This window comes from Pollachius pollachius (assembly GCF_949987615.1).
Source record: "Pollachius pollachius genome assembly, chromosome: 8".
Taxonomy (NCBI): Eukaryota; Metazoa; Chordata; class Actinopteri; order Gadiformes; family Gadidae; genus Pollachius; species Pollachius pollachius.
In genome coordinates this window covers 6,870,343-6,893,966 of record NC_136941.1, presented here as the reverse complement: position 1 = coordinate 6,893,966, position 23,624 = coordinate 6,870,343, and the positions used below count along the sequence as shown (strand labels likewise).

The 23,624-nt window shown below is 45.7% G+C and overlaps 1 protein-coding gene across 2 annotated transcripts in view; it reads right to left on the bottom strand.

Moving 5' to 3' along the window:
- prkar2aa (protein kinase, cAMP-dependent, regulatory, type II, alpha A) overlaps positions 1-21,829 on the bottom strand; it is a 40,073-nt gene extending 18,244 nt beyond the window's left edge. Inside the window, exons 1-2 of one of the 2 annotated variants that reach the window (XM_079741443.1) lie at positions 21,158-21,829; positions 19,706-19,998 (exon numbers count right to left, since the gene is read on the bottom strand). In XM_079741443.1, coding sequence (XP_079597569.1) covers positions 19,706-19,961 — 256 coding nt within the window. In that variant the 5' untranslated portion in view covers positions 19,962-19,998; positions 21,158-21,829. Of the gene's footprint in view, positions 1-19,705; positions 20,003-21,157 lie in introns of both variants that reach the window. The other variant, XM_079741442.1, reaches the window with a different exon arrangement.
- Positions 21,830-23,624: the final 1,795 nt, after the last annotated feature.

Below are 23,624 nucleotides of genomic sequence, written 5' to 3'. Positions count from 1 at the left end.
CAGAGGATGCGGGAGAGAGAGAAAGGGGGAAGACAGGGAGAGCGAGAGGCTGTTAATGATGAAAATAATAATGGTACAAAACAAGAGGAAAAGAGAGTCAGAGAGTAAAATAGTGACATTCAGAAAGTAAGCGCGAGACAGACCGACAGAGAAAGAGCAACCCAACCGTCCTTGTGTAGTGTTTCAATTGATTTCTCTTCATCCGTGTGTGTGTGTGTGTGTATGGGTATGCGTAAGTATGTGTATGTGTGTGTGGCCTGTCAATACACCAGCAATTAGTGCATGGGAGGAAAGACACAATGATAAAAAACAAAGAGTGCAATGATAACAACAACAGTACAAAGCACAAGCGGCTCCGAAAATGCTTCAACCTTCATAATAGCATTACAATAGGGACCAGTGGGAGCTCAATGGCTACATTAACCTTCCTTGGGCGCCACTCTTGTCCTTTAATAAACACAAAACCTAGCACCACTCGCAGCTCTCCCTCCATCTCCCACAACAGGCGGCAGAGACAGAACAACCAAACACCGGTGGATTAATTTAGCCACAAGCCCGGCAGACGTCCAGGCCTCCAGTCTGAATCTGGCAGCGGCGCCGGCAGTGGAGAGCGAGAAATTAACATCGGCATTCTGTGGGATTTCTCATGTTGGGAGTTTCGACGCTGTCAATAAATGGTGTTAATATGTTTCTTTTTACACCCCATAAATGAACACTTAGTGTTGGTGTCATGTTGCGCCATCCGGCGTCGGGTTGTGGACCAACGTTGACGGGTTGATAAATCAAGTCTCTTCCTTTTAATCCAGTGGATTTGACGCCGTTTCATGTTTATGCAAAGCGAATGGGGTTCTAATAGTAATACTGGTTCTCCGTCCGTCTTCCTGCATCGTATTTAAGTAAGCCACAATAGCTCTCTGGTACGGCTGGTGAAAGTGAACTCTTGATTGGAAACGGTACACTGCGTCGTACCTCCCGTTAGTCATAGATCACTCAGCCGAGTGTCGTGTGTGTCCCGTCTGTGTCTCCGTGATTAATCTTTAAAAGCTGGTTCCCAACATGTATTTCTCTTATTTTGGCAAGGAAGAAGGGTGATCGTCTGAGTGTGCCGCATCCACAAGACAGACAGACAGCTCAGATTCCTTTTGTGGCGTTTTCATTGTGTCGCAGATGAAACATCAACACAACAGTCGTTCTCTTTGTGTACTTTTCCCCTCATCTCAGCCGCTCTTCCCTTTATTCTCATCATCGTCGTCTCAAGGCATCCAGGCACTTCCCATCACCTTGGATGGTGTCTATCTATCTGTTGACAGGGCATTTCTGGTGGCTTACTGCACTTCCTACCACAGTGATGTACACGACACAAAGCCCTCTTGATGCGCTACAGAGGCGCCTAACGAGAGGTCGGAAGTGGTCGGGTTCAATGGTAGACCACCCTGTTCCCGCCCGCCAACTGTCCGCCCACCCCCCACACCTCCCAGTCCACATCATGTGTTTACATCGACTGCTACTGGGGAGTAGCTCCCCCTCCCCTACACTATTGTACTAGGATCATTTTCTGCAAGCACACCCGTGCAAATTATTTACATGTCCTCGGACACCGTCAATAAACAGGGGGATAGTGGGGCGTTAAACGCTCAATAAATTAACCACGTGGCTTGTTTCAGAGTCGTCCTTTTACAGCGGTGTGTGTGTTTTGTAGCCTGGGACCCGACGGGCCGGACCCTATGTCCAGCGACGAGCTCCGGGTTTATGGGCCTGCAGCAGGAGTTGTGTTTAGCCTGGGACAGAGTGCAGACCACCACAGCAATAAAAAGTAGCCTGTACACACTGCACTGCTGCAGCACTAAATGCTGGGCATGCAACAGAACACTGGGCGTATACTTTAAACGGACTGTTGTCATTTAATAGATGAATATAATAAAAGACAAATATAATAAACTTTATATTTTGTCTCGGCCTACAATATGTCATCACATTAGAAGCATAGAATGCTAGGCTGGTAAAATAAAAATGAACGTAACCTTTCTGTGTATTGTCATGACATTTTGCTTTGAACCTTGACGCTGGTTTCATTAATGTTGCTGCTTTAACTCCTTGCATTTCCTTTTCTGCTATCAGCAAAGTGTTATCCTATCCTATCCTATGAATGTCATTTTAAAAGATGATCAATGCCCGAATGTGTAATTTTGTCACTAGGTCACCAGTGGCTGTGTCTAAGCCAGGCCACTGTCAAAGCAGGAAAAAGCTGACTAGCGTTAATTCTCCGTCCAGATCTATCATCGTGATCCGAGGATGATAATTGAAGAGAAAAGAGTGAGAGAGAGAGAGAGAGAGAGAGAGAGAGAGAGAGAGAGAGAGAGAGAGAGAGAGAGAGAGAGAGAGAGAGAGAGAGAGAGAGAGAGAGAGAGAGAGAGAGAGAGAGAGAGAGAGAGAGAGAGAGAAGGCCTATGTGTTCAGTTCTGGTGATTTCATGCTGGTGCCTGGGATAAGGCTGCTGGGTGTCATATGAGAGTCAGCTGGAGATATGAATGAATGAACGAATGACTCAAACCGTCTCTCCGCATCACGGCCTTGCATCAATGTTTCGCTGTGCCGGGGAGCAGGGAGGGGAGTGTGCCTCATGCAGCACAATAAAAGACTCATTCAACTATTCAGCAAAGTACATCATGTTTTTTCATCCCTGTTATATAACAATCCACTCTAACCCAAATAGCATACTCCCTTGTACAGCTGAATATATGACAATGGGTTTGGACTCCCGAGCCAAAAGGTACTGGGTTCGATCCCCAAGGCCCCCTTTAGGCGTCCTTGAGAAAGAGGCCTTCTTGACCTGGTCTGCTCCTTGAGGACCCGTGCATATTCACCTCGGTTACTTTTTATACAAAGGCCTCACAGTAATACGCTTTTGAAAGAGACATCTGCATGAATACAAAGTGGTATGGTTAACAAACGGAGGCTACTGATATTCCTTGTTTCTTTGGTCCACACACAGAGCCTGTTACTGGCAGTGTTTTCACTTATGCCCAATCCAATCAAATCCTGAAGAATCTAAAGAGCACGCAGGGATCATATGGAGAGAGGAAGACTGATTGTTTTGCCTACAGCCATTTTACGAAGGATAGATTACATTGTCGTGTTACCTTCCCTTCAAGCATGGAGAAGGGGAACATGCAGAAGGCCATACTGTTGCCACTTGCCACCCAGACAACGGCCACTGCATTTACACCTATGTGCGCACACACACACACACACACACACACACACACACACACACACACACACACACTTCATTGTTCTGACGCAGGAGGCCCTGTTGCCGCACCTACCGCTTCCAACTCTCTCTGTAGCAGGCCTCTGTCGGGTTAGTGAAACAACAGTGTTTCTTTCAGCTAATGAAACAGTCTCTCCATCTCTCACAATCAGCCACACAACCTTTCGGTCAAAGCAACACACTCTCCCTCCACCACCAAGGCCTCTATAGGCTCTCTCTCCCTATTGTATATCTCTCTCCCCTCCATGCCAAGAATACAATCTCTTCAGTCAAATCCCCCCCCCCCCCCCCCCCCGACTGTCATCAAGTTCATTCTCACCCCCCAACCGAGCATGATAGTTCCTATGGCTCTCTATTTTCTGCCTATCTGTCCCTCGTTCTTCCAACGGGTTCTCTCGGTCCTGCACTGTAATCCACCATGTATCTCCCTCTCTCACTCCCTCTTCCCTCCCTCCCTTGATCCCATTCTCCGGCAGACTAAAGTCCTTAAAAGGAAGCAGCCCGGTCCTGTTTAGAGCCGGGCTCCTTTAACTCGTTCGTGACATCACAGGGGCCTGATGCTGCCGGCGCTGGTTAACTCCTTCCTACCAGCGCTGGTTAACTCCTTGCTGCTTGCCCTGTATCAGGCTGGTTAACTCCTTGCTGCTTGCCCTGTATCAGGCTGGTTAACTCCTTGCTGCTCGCCCTGTATCAGGCTGGTTAACTCCTTGCTGCTTGCCCTGTATCAGGCTGGTTAACTCCTTGCTGCTTGCCCTGTATCAGGCTGGTTAACTCCTTGCTGCTTGCCCTGTATCAGCCTGGTTAACTCCTTGCTGCTTGCCCTGTATCAGGCTGGTTAACTCCTTGCTGCTTGCCCTGTATCAGGCTGGTTAACTCCTTCCTACCTGCCCTGTGTCAGGCCACCCCCCCTCCCCCCCGTGTCTCCCTGTCCTACATGGAGTCAGGGGACATGTAGGCTAGCATAGGCCAACCCGCAAGGCCGCAAGCCACAGTGTCAGCCATACACATCCATACATTTCCGTATGTGCTGTATATAATGTTTTTCCATACATTTTATAGTTCGTCTTCTGGTGGCATTGCTCACACACAAAAAGTTGGGATTGAAGAATCGTACCACCAAATTATTTCTGAATGAAACTTTTTGGTTACATCAAACATTAAATGACCAACATGCAGTACTACGACTTTCTGGTTTACATTAGTTAAAAGTCACAATTATCATCAAGTCAATATTTTAACAGATCTTTGGCACGTTTTGTTTTACATCAATCAACTGTCTACCATCGTTAGCTTTGAAAATACTGTTCCAAATGCCAGCAGGTATTGTTCTACCCCTATCATGTGCAGAGAGTGATGTGGCAATAGTGTGTCCGGAGCGTGTGCTTCACTGAGCAGCAGACGATAAGCAGGCCCTGGGGGGGGGGGGCACCTGTTCTGACTTTGAACAAGAGAGAGATACAGATAGAGAGATACAGAGAGATACGGAGAGAGAGAGAAAGAGAGAGAGAGAGAGAGAGAGAGAGAGAGAGAGAGAGAGATACAGAGATACAGAGACAGAGAGAGATACAGAGATACAGAGACAGAGAGAGGTAATGCTTTGGCAACACTGTTTGGTTTACCACAATAGTCATGCCAATAAAGCTTTTTTTGAATTTGAGAGGGAGAAAGAGAGAGAGGGAGACGAGAGGACAGAGAGAGCGAGAGAGGACAGAGAGAGCGAGATAGAGCGAGAGCAGAAAGCAAACCACAACAAGCCAGACCCTACTGCTCCTGAAGATACCTCGACATTCTGACAGACATTTCAAACTGTCCTCCATTCTATTGGCTGAGCACGAGTGAGTTTGAGGATTGTTGCCAATGCAGCCGTACACACACAAACACACGCACACGCACGCACATGCCATCAGTGAACAGATGTCAATGGGGAAATTTAAAGGGTTGAAGGTGTGGACGCGTCACTGCGGGTAGTGTGGAGGACACGCCCCCCTGAGCAGACACTGGGGCTTGTAACCATATAGTCAATTCGCCGGTAATCATCAACATTTTATGAGCTAGGTACTACTTAACCCAGCGGCGCTGACGCACGGGTGACACTCTTTCAGGGTCAGCCCGGCGTACCAGTTGCTTATCTCTTCAACGGCCTGACCGCGGCTCAACCACTTCCTGTACAGGTGTTATGCTTCTGAGAGAGCTTACGACGGAGACGCAGGCGGGGGGGGGAAGTCATACAACGTCCCCAGTCCCCCCCACTTCTATCTGGGTGATGGGAAACAGTTCGCCGTTCACATGAAAAAGTACAACAGAGTTGTGGTGGAACAAAAGGCTCTGTGAGAGTGAGGAATTCAGCCAGCACACCGGCGAGCGAGAGCGCTATCAGTTTGAACCGGCCTGACTGATAGTGTCACCGGTGCTGTCTTCATGTTGTTGTTTAACGAGATCTGAATCATCCCGGAGCACTAAAAAAGATAGGAACTTCTGTGGTCACAAGACGTGACAGTGGTGTGCTCTGTGAAAGGATTGATCTCGAGCACAACGTGACACGGTGAATACAGTCATGCAGAGAATTGTTCGGACAAAAGTGTGTGTGTGTATGTGTGTGTGTGTGTCATTTGGCACACAAACTACCATGCAAACGAAAAGAGCAAGAGATTACAAAAGACACTAGGTCTAACTATATCGGATTCTCAACTTTCACTTTGATTTGAACTTCCTGTGCATCGATATTTACATGAGCACAATTTAATCCCTGCAACATGGGTAAATCCACTCAACCATAAATTCTGATTAGATAAACAAGCCAACTCAGTGAGCCGAGGGGAGACCATCACACTTCATACCGCAGTGGTTTCAACAGCTACATTTTACATAGGGGGGAGAGAAACCAGTTGTAGCCTGGAACTCATCATTAAAAGGCCAGGGGTTAATCAATAGGAAAGCATTCGCCCTGATTATCGTGACAGCGGATGACGTAGACTCTTCACAAGTTAAAGAATGAGTCAACTGTAGAGGAATTGGTCAATGTCATCTCGTCAAGTAATAGCATGTTTATTTTTGGTAACACAGTTTTGGTTGCAGTATCAAAATAGTCATTACTTCCAGATAACAGTAAATGCATAGTGTTATTTAGGTGTTCTGGTGTATGCTTTATTTGCAAAATTATAGACTAGATCAAGATAATCACTGTTTGCTGCCCTAGCCATAACAGAACTGGAATTATCAATGGGGGAACATAGCATAGCACCTGTATAATGTGACAGAACAAAATGTCAACAGGAGGATTTCTATGGTCTGGCATCAAGCTTATATGATTTGTCTGAGGATGGGGTTGCTATGAGCATTTGGCAGGGAGCCCCTTGAAATACTCAAACTGGAACAAGGACCAGTATATCAATCAGGCTAGGGCTCTTTTAATGCGATAGAGGAGAACCAGGCCATGCCCCAAATAATCCAACACAGGTGAAGAAGACTAAGGTTAGTTTAAGTAACCAGACCCCAGAGACTACTACAATACATAATGGAATCAATTTCAGACCTTAACCTACTGGATATGAAGCAGACTCTGTTACAAACAAAGCCTTTAACAAAGTTGGGACTGGATCCCAAAAATGTGGGCCAGATTTTGTCTCCTCTCCAGCGTGACAGGGCCGCGATTTATTTATTTGCCTATTTCAAATGTTGGTTCCCAGGGAAGGGGAAAAAAAAAAAAAGGTTGCAGAATCCATTGGCTACCAATGGAACGACAGAAGGCTTAGCTGCTGAACACAGTAGCTACTAGTCCTCCAGAGAGGGCCTGCGTGCAGCGAAATGTTCACCAGCGGAAAGGCATTAGTTGGCCGCCCGCGGGGGGAAGAAAGCTAGGCTCTCTCATCAAACCACTGGGGTGTAACATAAACAAGTTCAATCTGGCCTCCTCCTTTGTGACCATTTACAGTCACAAAAGAACTCCCAAACCTCCACATTCTCATGCTACCGGTGTGAAAAACAAGCACGTTAGCTGGCTCTTCGCTACAAAACACGGCCGCATCAGGATGGCAACTGACACCATCAAGACCGGTGTTCTCAGCTTCCCCTAATTACCTTTAGCTGACAATTAGTGCTAAAACCCCAAACTCAAATAGAGCTTGAATCCCCTGCAGGGTGTAAATAAGCCAAACAAGATGCGTTTCCGTCTTCTCAATGTCTGTACCGGCATAGCAACAAGCAGACCCCGGCAGACTGCGAAGTGTCCTGCATCTAAATCCAGCCGCGGATTCAGGGGCAGACAAGGCCCGACTTGTGCTCCCTTGCTCCACTTTCTGTTTTTATTGCCCTCTCTATCATTCTCAATGGTGGTGCTTTAGCTAGCGTGTGAGGCTAGCCTTCGATGAGACACACGATACAAGAGTGAAACAAAAGAGTATCAAAGCTGTTAAAACAAATAAACTTGTGTTGGAACACAGTGATGCAGCCGTGCAGCGGTATCAAGCTATAATCAGAGACATGTGTGAGGGTGGGAGGGGCCAGGAGAGAGGACTCAATGGGAGCAGAAGGGGGTGTAGGAGGAGGACGGAGGAGGGGTGAACTCTTGGTGACCCTGTGCTTTTCCTTATCTGGGTGCTGATTAGACGAGGTCGCCGCCCATCACACTAAACCCCAGCTGCAATTCGCCAGGAGGAGCTAAAAGGCCGACAGCGTCAGACAGCCCGTGTCGTCCCCATGGTGACCGTGACCACACACAAGGCTGGGGCAAGACAAACCAATCACATGCATACTCAGAAATGGCTATTAAAAAGGGGAAAAATGACATTTCAGCAACATTAAAAACACGGTATCCCACCATACGTTTTAGTGAAGTCTCTTCTACAAATGAAAATGGTCACATTGTTAGTGTCTAAATTGATCTCGAGCATCAAGCCTTTAATAAGGACATCTTTTAAATCTTCAGAAGGTTGCAAAATTCCGCACATGAATGCTTCTCAAATAATAATTAATATTGATAAATAAAATAGTTTGATCTACTTCACACAAACCAGCATAGCAGGCCGGAATGCTTTCTAGTCCACTTCCTTTGATAGGGCCACATTTCTGACAGCCCCCACCACGAGGAATCTATTAATTGAGAAACGCAACGGCCCTTTCAGCCATGTTACCTCACAAACATTCCAGACCTCAAGCACTACTGGCCCCAGACCGGGCCGGAGGCCCATGGAGCACAAAGAGAGCCCGGGATGAACCTTAATCTGGGAGTGCAGACCCTTCAGCATAGGACTCCTAGGAGCCATCGCTGAGCCAACCTACTGAACTCTGATTGGTTCAGACCGTATTGGCGTAACAGATAAATCCCAACGAGCGGTCCCGATTCTCTAGGCAGGGCCCCATGTTGGTCAGGAAGCACAGGCAGGCAGAATGCTTCCATGGCCGCATTAAACCAGCTAGAGGTGGACATGGCCAGTGAGTTCCTGAGTGTGTCACCTGTGGATGACACTGACGGGGCACCCCCCTGAAGGTGTAACGAGTGTTATTGATTACTGCACGTAGGAAACATTTTTGAGGGTTGATTGATTAAAAGCCCAAGAGGTATGACCGGTTTCTTTCCTCTGTGTTGGACAGAGCCATGCCAAAGACGGAAGGAGGTTTACGCAGTGAGTAGTTATGGTTTACACAGGGAGACTAGTTACAGTTCCTACTGAGAGATTAGTTAAGGGTCTCACAGATGGGTTGGTTTGACAGCTGCTTCAACTGGCAGCTCACACGTGAAGGTAAGGCCAGCCAATAACACGGGGGGACAAAGTGTCCTGGACTGTATGAAACATAATCAAATATAATATTGTAAGTATGAAACATATTAAATATATTATTGAAAAGGGGTCTTAAATCACAGTCAGTCATGCATTTGGATACGTGTTAGATGTGGAAAAAGAATGATGAATGGACGTCTTCCATTCTGCTTTTCCTCATGGTTAACACCAACACCCCCCCCCCCTTTTTTTTTTTCTTTATTTCACTCCCTTCCATCCCTCCTGTTTTTCTCTCCCCCTCCTCCCACTCACTCCCTCCCTTCCTCACTCTGCCCTGTAAGCTTCTTGAATAACCCCTTCCCTCTCTCTCTGGCCCTCCCTCGCTAATCCAGGCGTCCTAATGAGATTGGACCTGTACACAGGCTCTGATGCAGCACGCAGTCTAACAGCCGGGCCGGAGGGGACAGGACGGCTGATGGATGGGTACTGACAGACGGAAGGGGCTGCCTGTCAATACTTCACAATGAGACGAGATTGAGATCTGAGTCTTAAAATAAAAAAACGAAAATGTCCCAGCAGATAAGCAGTGGGTGACATTCAGAGGCTGCATGCCGCGTATGTTCAGGACCTTTCTTATCCATTATTTACTGACGCCCCTCTTAGTGAGAGTATTAGTAGCCGTAGGCGTTGTCTCACTTTGCAACCCCTATGCGGATGACCAGCACGGACCCATGTCAGAACCCGGTACAATCCAATTAATCATCCCCCATATCCTTTCAGAAGGACAATACACTTTCGTCTCAATCACATGGGTTACGAGCTACAGCTCGGTTAGGAACTGGGAAATATCCGGAGCCTGACTTGGAGACGGAGAAGGTCACGGTAAGTCAGGAAGACCAGCACGGAAGAGAAGAGCGAATAAAGACCCAGAGAGGCGGTACTATTTACGATAGTGATCCAGCATACACTTTGATCTAAAGTGGCTTCGAGTCAATTCAGATAGTGTGCAGTCCCTGAATGAGCAGGTGGGGCTTGGGCGTCAGGCTACAGGTGGGAATGGAACACAGTGCATTTCAGTGACACTGTCCTGTGGTTGATAAGAGAAGCAGACACCGAGGGAATCCAAAATGGAGAACGTTTTTTAAAATGAACAATGTATTACAGACGAGAGACAGCGGGAGAGTTAGAAAAAACGAAAGAGTCCGAGAGAAGGCGGTGAAGCCATCTGAACGTCCAGCAGGACCGGGGGAGAGGGCAGTGCCACGGATGGACTGCCCACGACCCCCCGCCCACCCGCCCTTGATTTCCTCATTTTCAAACCGTGACACCGGAGAGAGTGAGGGGACGAATGAGGAAGTGCCAAGGTTCAAATGATGCCTATCATGCATACACAGCACAGCCTTAGTTTGGACCTGCTGTCGTTCAATGTTAACCGTTTAGTGGCCAACGTGGTACGAGTCTGGAGAATTAGTCATTTTATCGCTTGCGTTAATAACTTGCGTTGCGTGCCCTTTGGTTTGCGAATGCAAAGAGACAGCTGGGAAATGTATCGCGAGAAATTGAGGTGTTTCTGGCTCACAAAGTAATCAAGTGTTTTTTTCTATGTTCCGTGGGAGATGAGATGCATATGCTTGAACCTATTCTGTGGGTTATCTGCAACCCGTCTAATATAAAGAAAACATTGTATAAGATCATTGTTTCAGCCGTAGTTCTGATGGTTTTCAAATACATCCCATGTGACCAAGTACCTGGGCTTTTGGGGTTAACAACTAGGGAGGGAAGGCCAGAGTGAGAGTCCCTGGAAGTAGAAGAAATAAACTAGACGAGTCGGCAACCATGGAGCCGACAGGGAGAGACACAAGAAGAGCTGATTCAGAAAGAAAGGCAAGGAAGGTAGAAACAAAGTAAAAGCAGGACCCTAATTAAAAAAGGGTAATATATATGAATATAAAGTGTTACCCCTTTTTCTTTTTTTTGTTGGTAAAAATCATTTGTGATGACAAACGCAAAGATAAACTCACCTGTTCAGAGTTCATCTCGACTCTGCATAGAAACCAATGCACAGCCACCATTGAATGTTGTACGTCCTGGCACTTGTACATTGCACTTATTCAAGGTACTTAATTGTGTAGCATCTACAGTAGCTGCTATCGCTGCTTTACACAGGGAATGGGTTAGCCTAGCGATTGTAATACTTGCACTTGGTTCTATGAACGTCTTTACTGTACCGACACAGCGATATATTGTTGCACTTCTTATGACAAATGTACTTATTGTAACAAATGCACTTATTGTAAGTCGCTTTGGATAAAAGCGTCTGCTAAATGTCCTAAATGTAAATGTAAATGTAAATAATGATATACACTTCTGGTTTAGCTCCAACTGACTAGGGGACATTTAGGAGAATCGTAGTAATAGGCTCAAGGCTATGACCAGCGATAGATTAGCCTGCAAGCATACACACACACGCACACACACACTTTTTAGTTTGCGAATGAGGTCACCTGTTGCACAATATTCAAAGTGGCACGTGATTAGGCGCGCGCACACACACGCACACAATGAAATTTCTACCTACTTACATAGGAGCACAAAACACTATTTGTTTATTCATATAGGTATAGCACTGATAGTTAAAATCGAATAACTCAGTTATAGTCTCTTAGGGCTAAGCAGCCGCCCCCCCAAAAACCTGTCCTTTGGAAAGTAAAGAGATGTCCCATAAAATAACAACTAATATACAACAAGTGGGAGAAGGAAGAAGCATTCAGAAAGACCATGACCTTTCCCAAGTTATGGAGATTTATTCCACATTCTCAATGTCCCATCACCAAGAACTTGCCTGAAGTCAGCAACTCTCTATGAAAACAAGCAAACACCAGGGAACAAGATAAGACAAGTCAAACATATGCGAAACGCTCCTTGTATATCTCATACTTGATCACAAATATTTAGACAAAATAGTATACAAATTACTGCCGGCCATGTCGCGCCAGCCAGCTCTGCTTGTGCTTAGCCTTAGCTTGTCCGCCTAAGGTTTTGAGTGTGAGTGCTTTGGAGGCATTGCGGAAATGTTCACGCTCATTGAGTTGCGCGTGGCGAGACGGAGACGCCGGGTTATCCAATCACGGTCAGGTCAGTGGAGACGCGTGTTTAAAGTCATTTGTGACCGTGATCATCTCAGACACTATCTGGATATCTCCCAAGAGAAGATCAGTCGCCTAACAGAGAGCCAGGCTGACTAGTAGCAGGTGGGGCGAGATGGGGGGGGAGGAGAGACACAGAGAAAGAGAGCTCATAATAATATGCACGGTATACCTACTTAAAAGATCAAACCAGCAGCAATGTGACGTGGGTCTCTATGCACTGAGAAACCAAGCCAATCCAGAGTCCTGTAAACCAGTGGACGGCTATTGGTTTCCTGTCACGTCAATGGTGGTAGTGGTTTCTGCCAACCCCAAACTAATTTGTCTTGGTTCATTAGTGGCTGAATTTACCGAATGGATCTGTATATTCACTGCACCATCACAAGTAAAAAAGAGGCGGCGAACAGCTGTTTAGTGCTTCAGCTATGCTAAAATACTGCAAAATGCTACCGGCTTATCGCTAGCTCATGGGACTGGGGAGTGGGTCTGGCTGAATATGGAGCAAGGTAGATTGATACTTCTCTGTCCAATGGGCTCAAGCTGTCGGAATCAAAACAGCATGTTGTCAGTGTTCATCTGATTACCAGCGATATAAAATGCATGGATATCAATTCGACACGCACCCCATGTGGGCATGTTGAGTATTATAGAGGGCTATTGTCCACACTCCTCTTGCCAAAATGTCAAGAGAGACATGCTTTGTAAATGTCACTCTTTCCAAATGGTTTCCAGATAAGCATGAACTGCTCCACAAAAACAACGTTGGTGAAGTGAATAGTTGGCAGCGATTTGTTGAAAGAAAAAAAAAAGAAAAAAAGATTTGCTTACAAGTAAAATCTATAATCTGCTAACAAGCTCTCCTTTGGACTCGTACGTGATTGGCTCACCTACGTCACCCAGCATTGTCTGCGTGGGGAAAGGCCTAAACACTGCATTGTGTTATTAAGGGCATTGTTTTATATGACGGCATCAGGGTGGGACCTGTGGGACCTTTTTCACGAGCTGTGTTTAACTCGAGATGAAGTCATTTAATTACCAACAAAATAGTTATTAGCACTATCACAACACAATTAAGTCATTCAGCCAACACTTGTACCATAATGACGCAGAGCCGATTGTTTTTATTGTTCAGGAGCAGGTAGGATCCTGAGATCTTGCAGGCTGATGTCAGCATTAGGTAGACTGCGGACATCCCGGCCAGAACCGAGAAACTTCCGGCCAACACCCACTTGACTGACCCGCTCACTTTAGACCCTTAAACATGTTCCTCAGTGAGCTTTTTTCCGACAGGTGGTTCCAACAAAAGCGACGGTCATTAGTCAGAGATGCTCCCAAAGCACTTTCCAAAGACGAATCTCAAAGAGCATAGTGAGCTGCGCTCCATCGGTTACCATGATAGCCAGCAGATCTAGCCCAACACACTACTCGTCGTCTCCAAGTACCACTAGTTAAAACAAGTTCAAGCACGCCATAGTATTGTTGGTGAAAGATAATTGACTTAGATGTCTGTTCATGCGTTAAATAAATCCAGAATACTAATGATTGTAGTGTCGACATTGGTACATGATGTGTTGAGTCAACAGATTTAGAATTGACAAGGTGTGCTGATTGTATTTATTTGGGCGGGAGATGTAATGGTTCATCATCGCATTACGGTAAGCGGGGCACAAAGACAGCAGCATGATGTATTTCAATGCCGATGGCTCGTCTCCATTTCAGTGACGTACAACAGAAGCGTTCCCACTTCCTTCCCAGACTACACAACATACCCAGGGGACATGAGATAGAGTGCAGAGTTCCCAAACGCAACCAACTCATTATAATATGCTTCATTGGAACCCCTTTTTTTTTTTTTTTATAAAATCTCTACTGAAGGTCAAGGGAAATGCAAAAAAAATTTTCCCAGAATAAGGCTTTACACCAATGACCATTATGTCTTGGGAACAATAGTTTATGAGGCCATGTAGTTGCAGTTCAGGAAGAGGAGCTGTGACCAATAGTGTGTCTTCATTAAAGCAGCTCACAGGCCTCCACTAACGCATACCCACATTCAACATCTGAGTGTCAGTGGACGGCTAGACCGTTGACAAAACAGATCAGAAAACATTCATGTCTGTAACATAATCAACAAATGCAAGAAAGGACCAATAATTGAAAAGGATACACAAATATGGCCAGTGGATAAATCAAACAATGTTTGACCTTGCGAGAATGTGTTGAATGTCCGATTTCTTTCAAAATGCTTCGACTAGGGAGCACTTCTTTACACTCACTATTGTAATACGCATCTCCACCAGAAACCCACCACAAATATCTGCAATAAAGGAGGTCTGGTATGAGTAAATATTTTCTTCATATCTTACAGACCTACATTAATGATGAAATAACGGACTGCGTTTCCTCATTTCCCTCTTGCCAACACAAAAGGCAACCAGTGTCAACATTTTTATTTCTATAACATTTGATGTAATGGATGCATATCATCTGGCAAAATAGGAATTATACACTAACAGTTGATATTATTAGCAAAAAACTTAACAGAACGCTTCAAATTTTCTTCTTTATCTCTTGACCCGACATGGTGCATCTTTCCTGTCCTGACGCCTCTATTCATACCCTGTTGTCCTGCATATGAACCATCCCTGGTTTAAAACAAAGAATCTCACATGGGACTGTCCTTTCTCCTCACCCGTGTGTTCTCTCTCCTCCAAGACAAATGCCACCCAGGTCTCTGTTCCTCCCATGGTACTGAGACTTGGTTAGCTAGATGATCACGGAGAAGACAGACTTTGTTGGTGTAATGAATAAAGTAACAAATTCCTTGGTTTGCTAGATGACTAGAGTATTAAATGCTTTGGTTCGCTTAATGAAACCGAGCTACAAATTACTTAGTTCACTTAATGACCCAAGTTATAAATTACCTAGGTTGCTCTGGAGGGTTTCTACACAGAAGCCCGGACCTTTCAGTGTGTTGGCATTTTTTAAAACATCCTAAAAACCTTGCATGAATCAGAGAATCGACGTCCCTGGCTGTCAATTGAAATAACACGCCGCCCTCGTTATCTTGTCAGCACTCGAGTTCCATTTCATTCGTTTGATTGATATAACAATGCTTAATTTCGATTAAAACAAAGGAGCATTATGCACCAGGGTTTCGTAATGCCAATGAATGATTCATTAGCATAGTTAGAGAGCACAAATCTCCCCATAGGAGAGAGCTATGGTAGTTCGGTTGGAGAAAATGTTAAGCAGCTTAGGCCTTTGCAGTGATCCTGGTTGCCGAATTAAAACTGCACAAGTTGGGCAGAATTGAGCAAAGAAAATGGGTGCTATTTTGTCAAGAGACCATAAGAGTACATTAGATAACAGCCATCTGGTTTATTCAAATGTCTGGCGTAAAGCAAACTTTCTAATCTCAATGCAGCAATATCCTGTAAATACAAAAACAGGGGATAAAGAGCACAGTGATGAATAATGAAAACGGTATGACTGTCATAGAGTGAAGCAGGATGGCTTTTCTCCTCAAAAAGGACAAATGGATATCAGATACAAAAGCCATTTCTGTGTTACACAAGTATACATATTTCCCCTTGTTTACTAGAAGCTACTCCAACTAATTAAATCGTAATCCTGTGCCGGGCCAATGTTCCTTCTCCCAACAGAGACCTGTTGTCTCTCCTAACTCAATAAAGGTATTCCCTTAAAGCGGTCTACTTTAAACACTGGGCAGTCTCAGGTTACTTTCTACAGTCTGTTGGGTCTCGTAGAAGGCGTTGAATTCAAGCGGGTCCAAGCAGTCTCACTGTTTGATTCACTTCCAGCACTAGAACTGCAGATTTAAGAGCCGAATGGTGACAGTTGAACCATGTGAAGACAATGGAAACAAGGAGAGTAAGCTCACGTTGAAGGATGACAACGAACCTTAAGTGTAACAGAAATATTTACATGTAAAGGACACTCGTTATTGACATTAGGGGGGCACTACATCATCATGTGTGGCTGTGTTTACAAGCGCTTTTAAATTATGTTTAAAAAACACACACCCAAAATGCTAGGCACATTATACAGAATTACCAGCAAAATTACCACTTCAGATGCGGCAATTAGGTTGAATGAGGGCTAGAGGCACTTATTGGTTTGGTGAGTTTGTTTTTATTACTTTTAGTACTCACGTGCTTTAGTTTCTGCTCACCGTCACACATACAACAGTTGGAAGGGCTGCTGGAAGCCAAGTAAGTACAAATCAGCAGCTAGGGGGTTTATTTAAGCCAACAGATGGGAGCGTGTCATGCCATCTGAATTTTGAACACATTCACAGCAGAAGAAGTTTCGCAATTGTTAACTCAGCCTCGACCCTTTATTTATTGGCTGTATTACTTAGGGAATCAATAGCCCGATTCATTGGGGTGAAAAAGCACCAAATATCATAAAAGGTAGAGGATTCAATGTTTGCTGAAGGGCAGGTAAACGTCATACATTGAGGCTTTTAATGACCCTTTGGCATGTTTTACAAGCCACAGCTACAACACCCATTTTCTGCATGTGATCTGCTTTCCTCTGAGAGCCGGAATCGCCAACATGATAGGTCTTTCTGGCCCAACCAAAATGGAGAATATTGTCAAAGTATGTGGTCATGGAGGCAAGGACCCATTCGGTCATCAAACCCTATTTATTTTGCGCGCGTGCATGCATGCGTGCGTGTGCGTGTGTGTGTGTGGCCATTGCTTCTGGGAAAGAAAAGCGGTCTCTCATACGACACTAATGCAGAATCAGCTATCTGTCCTCGGGTGTAGCAAGTATGAGGTGTGGACGGCGCTGCCAGCCCCAACATTGATCCGCACGGCTGCAGTGAGATCGACTTTTTTTTGTTGCCACACTGCTGCATCGGAGTCTGAAAGGGGGTTAAATCCATTCACAGTATATATCCATGTGCATGAACAGAGATGCACATGCACTGCATATGACACCCACGGAACCCCCCCCCACACACACATACACTCACAAAAGCGAGAGGTCACATCTGTTCAATAACACCCAATGTTTAGTCAAAAACTGAAACATCCTTCTTACCCTCCAGGCCAGGTTCTTTGGATCTCTGACTTATAATGCAAGAGCTGCCATTACTTAGCACTTAGGTTATTTTGGTTCACATATAGCAATGTAAATGAGTCAAGTTGTACCAAGTACCAAAATAAAAGACAGATATCCCGTAAATACTTTCATCCAAAGTAGGGCTATAAGTTATACAAAAATAAAATATTTCTCAAAATTCCAGGACATGTGTTCTCCCCATAAGGACTACACAACCGTGTATCACGATGGATCAAATTTCATGACCATTTAAAAAGCACATAAAAACAAAATGTAATAATATTAAACAATCTTTTCTGTGCATGCCTAAAACCAGAGTAGGTGGTGGATTGCAGAAAAAGTGCCATGTGTGACATACCGTCGGGAACTATTTACTTTCTCAGAGTTCAGTAAGACCTCTGACCAATCGCTGGTTATTTTCCAAAGAGGCTGACAAGTGTGGACAAATGTACCAAGACACGTGATAAATCAGAGAAATCCCACAGCTAGCTTACTAGCCTCCACTTCCCCTCTAGTTTCCAAGGAACAATAATTTCCAACTAATGACATTCTTTGTCTCCGGGATGCTACCGCCACATCATTGGACCCCAATAAAAACGCCTGAAATAGCGGCAGAATTCATCACAGCCTATCTGCTCATTGAGAAAGCACAGATCCTCCATTCACAATGCATGAGCCCCTGGCTGCGACACACCGAGATACCATCTAGGTCACGTTACCGTCAGCCGCTTAGCACTCAGCTGTGGGAGAGCTCATCTCTTCTGCCTGGCCAGCATGCATGCAGAGAGAGAGAGAGAGAGAGAGAGAGGGAGAGAGAGACACCAGCGGTGACCCAAGGGTTGTCTGTATATCCCCTTACTGTGTGGTCAGGGCTCAGCCAAGGGTACCATGGGAAGTTATTTACAGGATGAATTCCATGTTTCACATGGCCTTCCCGGTCAATCGGTCATTGCATGCTTTCCAGAACTAGCATGTTTTTCTCAATGTATATTTGTCCCGATGGAGCCGTTTCCTGTGTTTCGGTTGACTTTTAAAAGTTGAAATACTGATTTCTAACAGCACATTGACCACCATGCCTGTTGGTGGCAAAAGACCCATGAGCATGGGTACACTAGTTATCTGTGGCCAGATATGGTTGCATCACCTACATGGTCTATTGTTAGTATTACACTTGATGTCAACATATACATACAAATATGGGCACAGGGGAAGTTCTCCTCATTCCGTAATGAGCATTTTCAAAGATCCTAAGCCTAACCAAAACATGTGCATTATTTAAAAAAATACATATCACACAGAACCGAAGCATAGCCATAAAGAATTTTGAAAAGCTATGTGAAAGTTGCATTAATTGAGTGATTTTGTGGAGAGAATATTATGCATTTGACTAAGAGAAAAAAATCTCACTTGGTAAAATGTCCCCATTTAAATTAAGATGTGTAGGAAAACCTGCTTCCTGATAACGTCAGTGTGAACAAGTCCATCCACATACATATACTTCTGTGGTCGTGTTATTGTTTTGTGACCAGCCTAGCATCACTTACGGCTGCTGTTGTGTCGCTGTCTCATGTGTTTGGAATGCAACAAGGCCAGATGAGAGATGAGGGCCAGCCATAGAGCATGTGAGATAACAACCAAGCCAGGGGCACAGCGAGGCTGCAGACTCACAAGGTGCTTTTGCGGGGACCAAATTAAGGGCCCCTCAGCGAAGGGCCCATATATAGAGCCCTCTCCCAGCTGATCAAAGGGATTTTTTTTATTTATTAACCCACTCCCCATGAATTGAGACTGAGCGTTTCGAAACCACTAGCCATCACCACTTGGTGTGACAGGGGGTGACGAAGTCCAGTCTTGGCGAGCGTATATTCTTCAAAAAGCAGCAAGAGCAATGATGATCGTGTTCACAGAGCAAACATTGACGACACATCTATGGCTGTGGAGGTCCTATTCACTCCATAGAGGTTGGCATGCATTAGCAAGCCATGCATTTTCTGTAGTCCAGCTATTATTTATTCACAGGTCTCCCTAGTATGGCACAAGTGAGACAGCAGAAGATACAATACCTGCGCACTTGTCAAGAGTCGTGTTCAAATTCAGTGTTTGAATAGAAATATTCATGAAATGATTATCGGGGGGGAGCGCAAATGTAGGATCCGCCAACTGACTGTTGCCATGGAAACAATGACAATTTCCTGTTGTTACCTAACGGGTAGCAATGAGGAAGCTTCTGCACCCCTCACCCCCCATGCCCGCCCCCCCATCCATCCAATCCGCCTGGAGGACAGTGACCCCTTCATCTCCTCTTGACCCGCTCCCCCCCCCCCCCCCCCCCCCCCCCCCCTTCCCCCGCCAGCCTCCACCCGCACGGCCAACGGCGTGTGTTCCCCCCCCCTTCTCCTCTTTGGTCACTGGCCATGACCACTGCTTCCGGCACAGCAAAACATTTAAACAATTATGGATGAAAAACAACATCCACTTACGCTCAAAGTCGGAGTCTTCGTCGTCATCGTCGTCCTCGCCGTTCGACTCTGTCTGCATGGGCTCGCCATCAAACATCACGCCCTTGGTGGGCTTCCCACTGCCGCCGCCGCCCGCCCCATCCTGACTCCTGTTGTCCCGCAAGCGGGTGAAGTACTGTACGGCGAACTCCACCAGGTCCGTTGGCCGCTGTCGCAGCACCTCCACGGTGTAGCCCTGCAGCAGCTCGGTCAGCCCCACGGGTATCTCGATACTCATGGCTGTGTTGTGTGTCTCGCAAGGCGAAGGATGCTATCTATCTAAACAGGGAAGGGGGAAGGCGAGGTAAGAGGTCATTCACATGGCGTATTGGGGTGTTTTCCAGGCCTCATTGACATTGCACTACTGTAATAACACGAGATATTTACTAAATTCACAGATGGGATTCTTGGTGCTGATGGACAGGTGGTAGTTGGGGATTCAGAATGTGGACATCAGCCATGTTTTTCTTTCGATCATGATTTTGAGTTTGAATTGATCCCGTTGTAAACAGACATGTTCAGAGTTTAACAGATTACTTTCTTGGTGCCAGTACATGTCTCTAAACTCTAGACTGTGTGTGTGTGTGTGTGTGTGTGTGTGTGTGTGTGTGTGTGTGTGTGTGTGTGTGTGTGTGTGTGTGTGGCTGATGATGATGACAGCAATACTGGCAGCTCGCGTGGCAAGGGCAGTAGCGTTACCGACGTCACGGCAATCAAATCTGACAGCTCAGGAGAAACCTGGTTATGCTATTCAGTTGCAAGTCATGCCGTTGAGTGATATTATCATAAAAAAAAAGGAGAGGCCAGTTAATCTAGCGCAAAGCGAGGGAACACACAGTTCCCACGGCTGCACCCGTTTGAGTGCAAAGATATGGGCCTCAACGTTAGCTGAGGAAATACAGATAACCGCTGGCGCTCGGGGGACGGGACACAATTAGAGCCCCCAGAAACACACGTCAACTCCCCGGCTGATTGACCCACATTGTGACTAGCTGTTTGAGATACATAACAGTTAAGACCCGGTTTAGTTTGCACCAAGTAGACGCAGCACATCCTAATGACATCTCGCTAGCTTAATGTGCCACCCCGAATCCAGAGACCGCTCGGTCGGCGATCTGACTCAGGTACGAGTGGTGAGAACACGGAGGGCAAGAACCCGTTAACCCGCAGTGTACAATACACCCGAGCCTGCATAGCTGATGCTGGGATTGTTAATAGTGGGCTTGATCACTAATCACCTTCCAGTCAGTCCTTTTGGTAAGCTAACACATGAGCATGGCGGACTGGTCGGAGAGGCTAAGTCACCGATAAGTGGCTAGCTGCCGGAGACTGTTGATACGGCTAGTAGCTAATAGCTCGGTTTTACCAGAGCCGGTGAGACGTGACAACGAGCTAAAGTACCGCCAGAAGTGGACCCAACAGTGTGTCACTTACATGTGAATGTGTCCCGCCGGCTAGACGAGCCAGTCCCCTCCTAAGTGTCTTCCCTGCTCTTCTTTATTTCGCCTCTTCTTCTTCTTAGTCCGTCTCCTTGCCAGCGTAGCGACCGGATCCACAGAGAGCGATTATTATCCGATTGGAAAACCCCAGCAATCGCCTTATTTATTTTTACTCGCTAACGGTTTTTTTTTTTTTGCATCGAGCTACGTGCCAGCCAGCCCTATAGCGAAGCTGCTTGCGATTCTGAAAAAAAGGGACAGCCGAGTTCTTCTTCTTCTCCTCCTCCTCTCCGTCACCGTCTCGGCTTCTCTCACGGGCGACGTCCACGCAGCGACTGGGAGAGGGTGGGACTTGTCACGGCGGGCGGCGGTGTGTGGAGAGCGGGTTGGCGAGGGAGCCGAACGTGTTTATTGCGTTGAACCTGTCAACTCACCGGGAAATCTCCACAACGTTGCGGTCGGATCGATCCGAGGCAGATGAAGAAAAAAAAACAACACGATTTAGAAACCGTACATATCACACGACACGAATTCCGTCGAATAAAAAGCGAAAGGAGTGACATCCAATAAGAAGTCCGTTGGGTTGTAAAGGACACCGTGATTTGGATTTTACAGATCCGTTGGAATTCGCCCTCAGCCTCCCTGAGATAAGAGGCACTCAGCGGCTGTGCGAGCACCAAGGAACCGAGATCCTGCGTTGGACCCGTTAGAGGGCGTGGTTACCATGGGCAATAGGCAGCTCTGACGTTGATTGACACACATGTTGGACCATATCCACTTAGGTGGGTTTCTGTTAATATATGGTTGGTCGAAAACGAATAACTTAGGTCCCCAACCACCCAAATAGTAAATGATACACACACACTCTCACACACACGGTTGTATTATTTGTATCTGTTTATAATTAAATATGCAATAGCCAGGTCATTTTTCCATCCCCAGCAATCGAGTGCAACGATCTAACGTTCGATGGCTCCTCCATCCTTCCTGCCCTCCTTCCTTCCTTCCTTTGGCCCACTTCTCATCCTTCCCTAGCCCTTTCCTGTTTCTATTCCTCTCCTTCTATTCCTCCTCCACTGACAAGCAGTGTGGTTTGACATGAAATCGAATCAACTAAGCTCATGTGATCCTAATCATCTCTTCCTAATCAACGCATGTACCGATTTGTTCGTGTTAGCAAATAATTATTATTAGTGTAGGCCTACTAGCAGAATGTGTAGGCCTAGTAGGTCTAGAAGTAGGAGTAGGTCAACTCGCAGTAATGGTAGAAGGACAGGGTTGCATTTCAAATGTAACTAATTGTAAGTGAATAAGTAGGCTAAACGCTAAAGGGAAGGCCTCTCCCTGCTCATAGATCTATATCCAGCTTTTCTTGGGTGCTTCGCTAATTACCTCCATGCACCTAGACGCACTCAGTATACCGGCGTTATGCTATCCCATTGCCCTCCTTTACTTCTGTGCGACGGGTTAAAGCCGTTGCTATGGTCACGGGGGAGCCCAGATGTAATTCCTAGAACTACTTTGTAATTGGCTCAGGCGCTCCTTCAAGCCAACCGACAGCAGCCAAACACTGGCCTCGAGTCGCCCCCTTCTGGTAGAAGAGCGTATAGCGTCTACACGTTATAGAAACAGCTGATATCTCATGAATGCCTTTGTGAGACGACGATATATCATAGCCGATTCAAGGAAATATTAACTTACTATTGTTCTACTTTATTAAACACAAAACAATTGTTAGCCAACAGCAAAGGACAACAACGCTGTATCATCAGAAGTTAATTGAACCTGACTGTAGGCCTCAAATTGCTTTCATTGTCATTTCTCAAGCAGACGATAAGGATATCTTCTTCTTTAGAAATAACGTAGACCTATGTATCCTCAGTTTTCCCGAGAGCTCCAGACTCTAAAAAATACAAAATATGTGTCGCTACGAGGCCTCGCTCCCTGGTGTTTTTAAATCGGTCCTCTGGGGGTCGCTGTCGGTGTATTCTCAATCGGATCAAACATAATTAATTGCCTACATTCTACATTTTTAGAGGCATTAGAAAACAGAACAGAAAGAGAGCGAGAGCGAGAATAGACAGACCTAGTAGTGCACTAAAAAGAGGGGGAAATTAATATGTGGAATACAGATACTCCATCAGCCCTTTCAGTTATGATAATGTTGTATTTGCTGTGGAGACTTCTTTAGGACGATGAAAGACAAATACAACAAATTTCGAATTTGCTAAACGGACTAAGTAAAATAATGCAATATAGTAATTCATCCATCCATTAATTAATGTTTTTATTCATACACACAATCGGGGGTGTGCATTGCATTCATATGAAACGCGGAATCCAAAATCACATTCACATAAACGATGTAGTTGTGAATGGAAATGTGATATAGGCCTAATACTGCCCCCTAATGGCTCACGGACAGTGATAGGTGCATCTCCATAGCAACCAATTCTTCAATT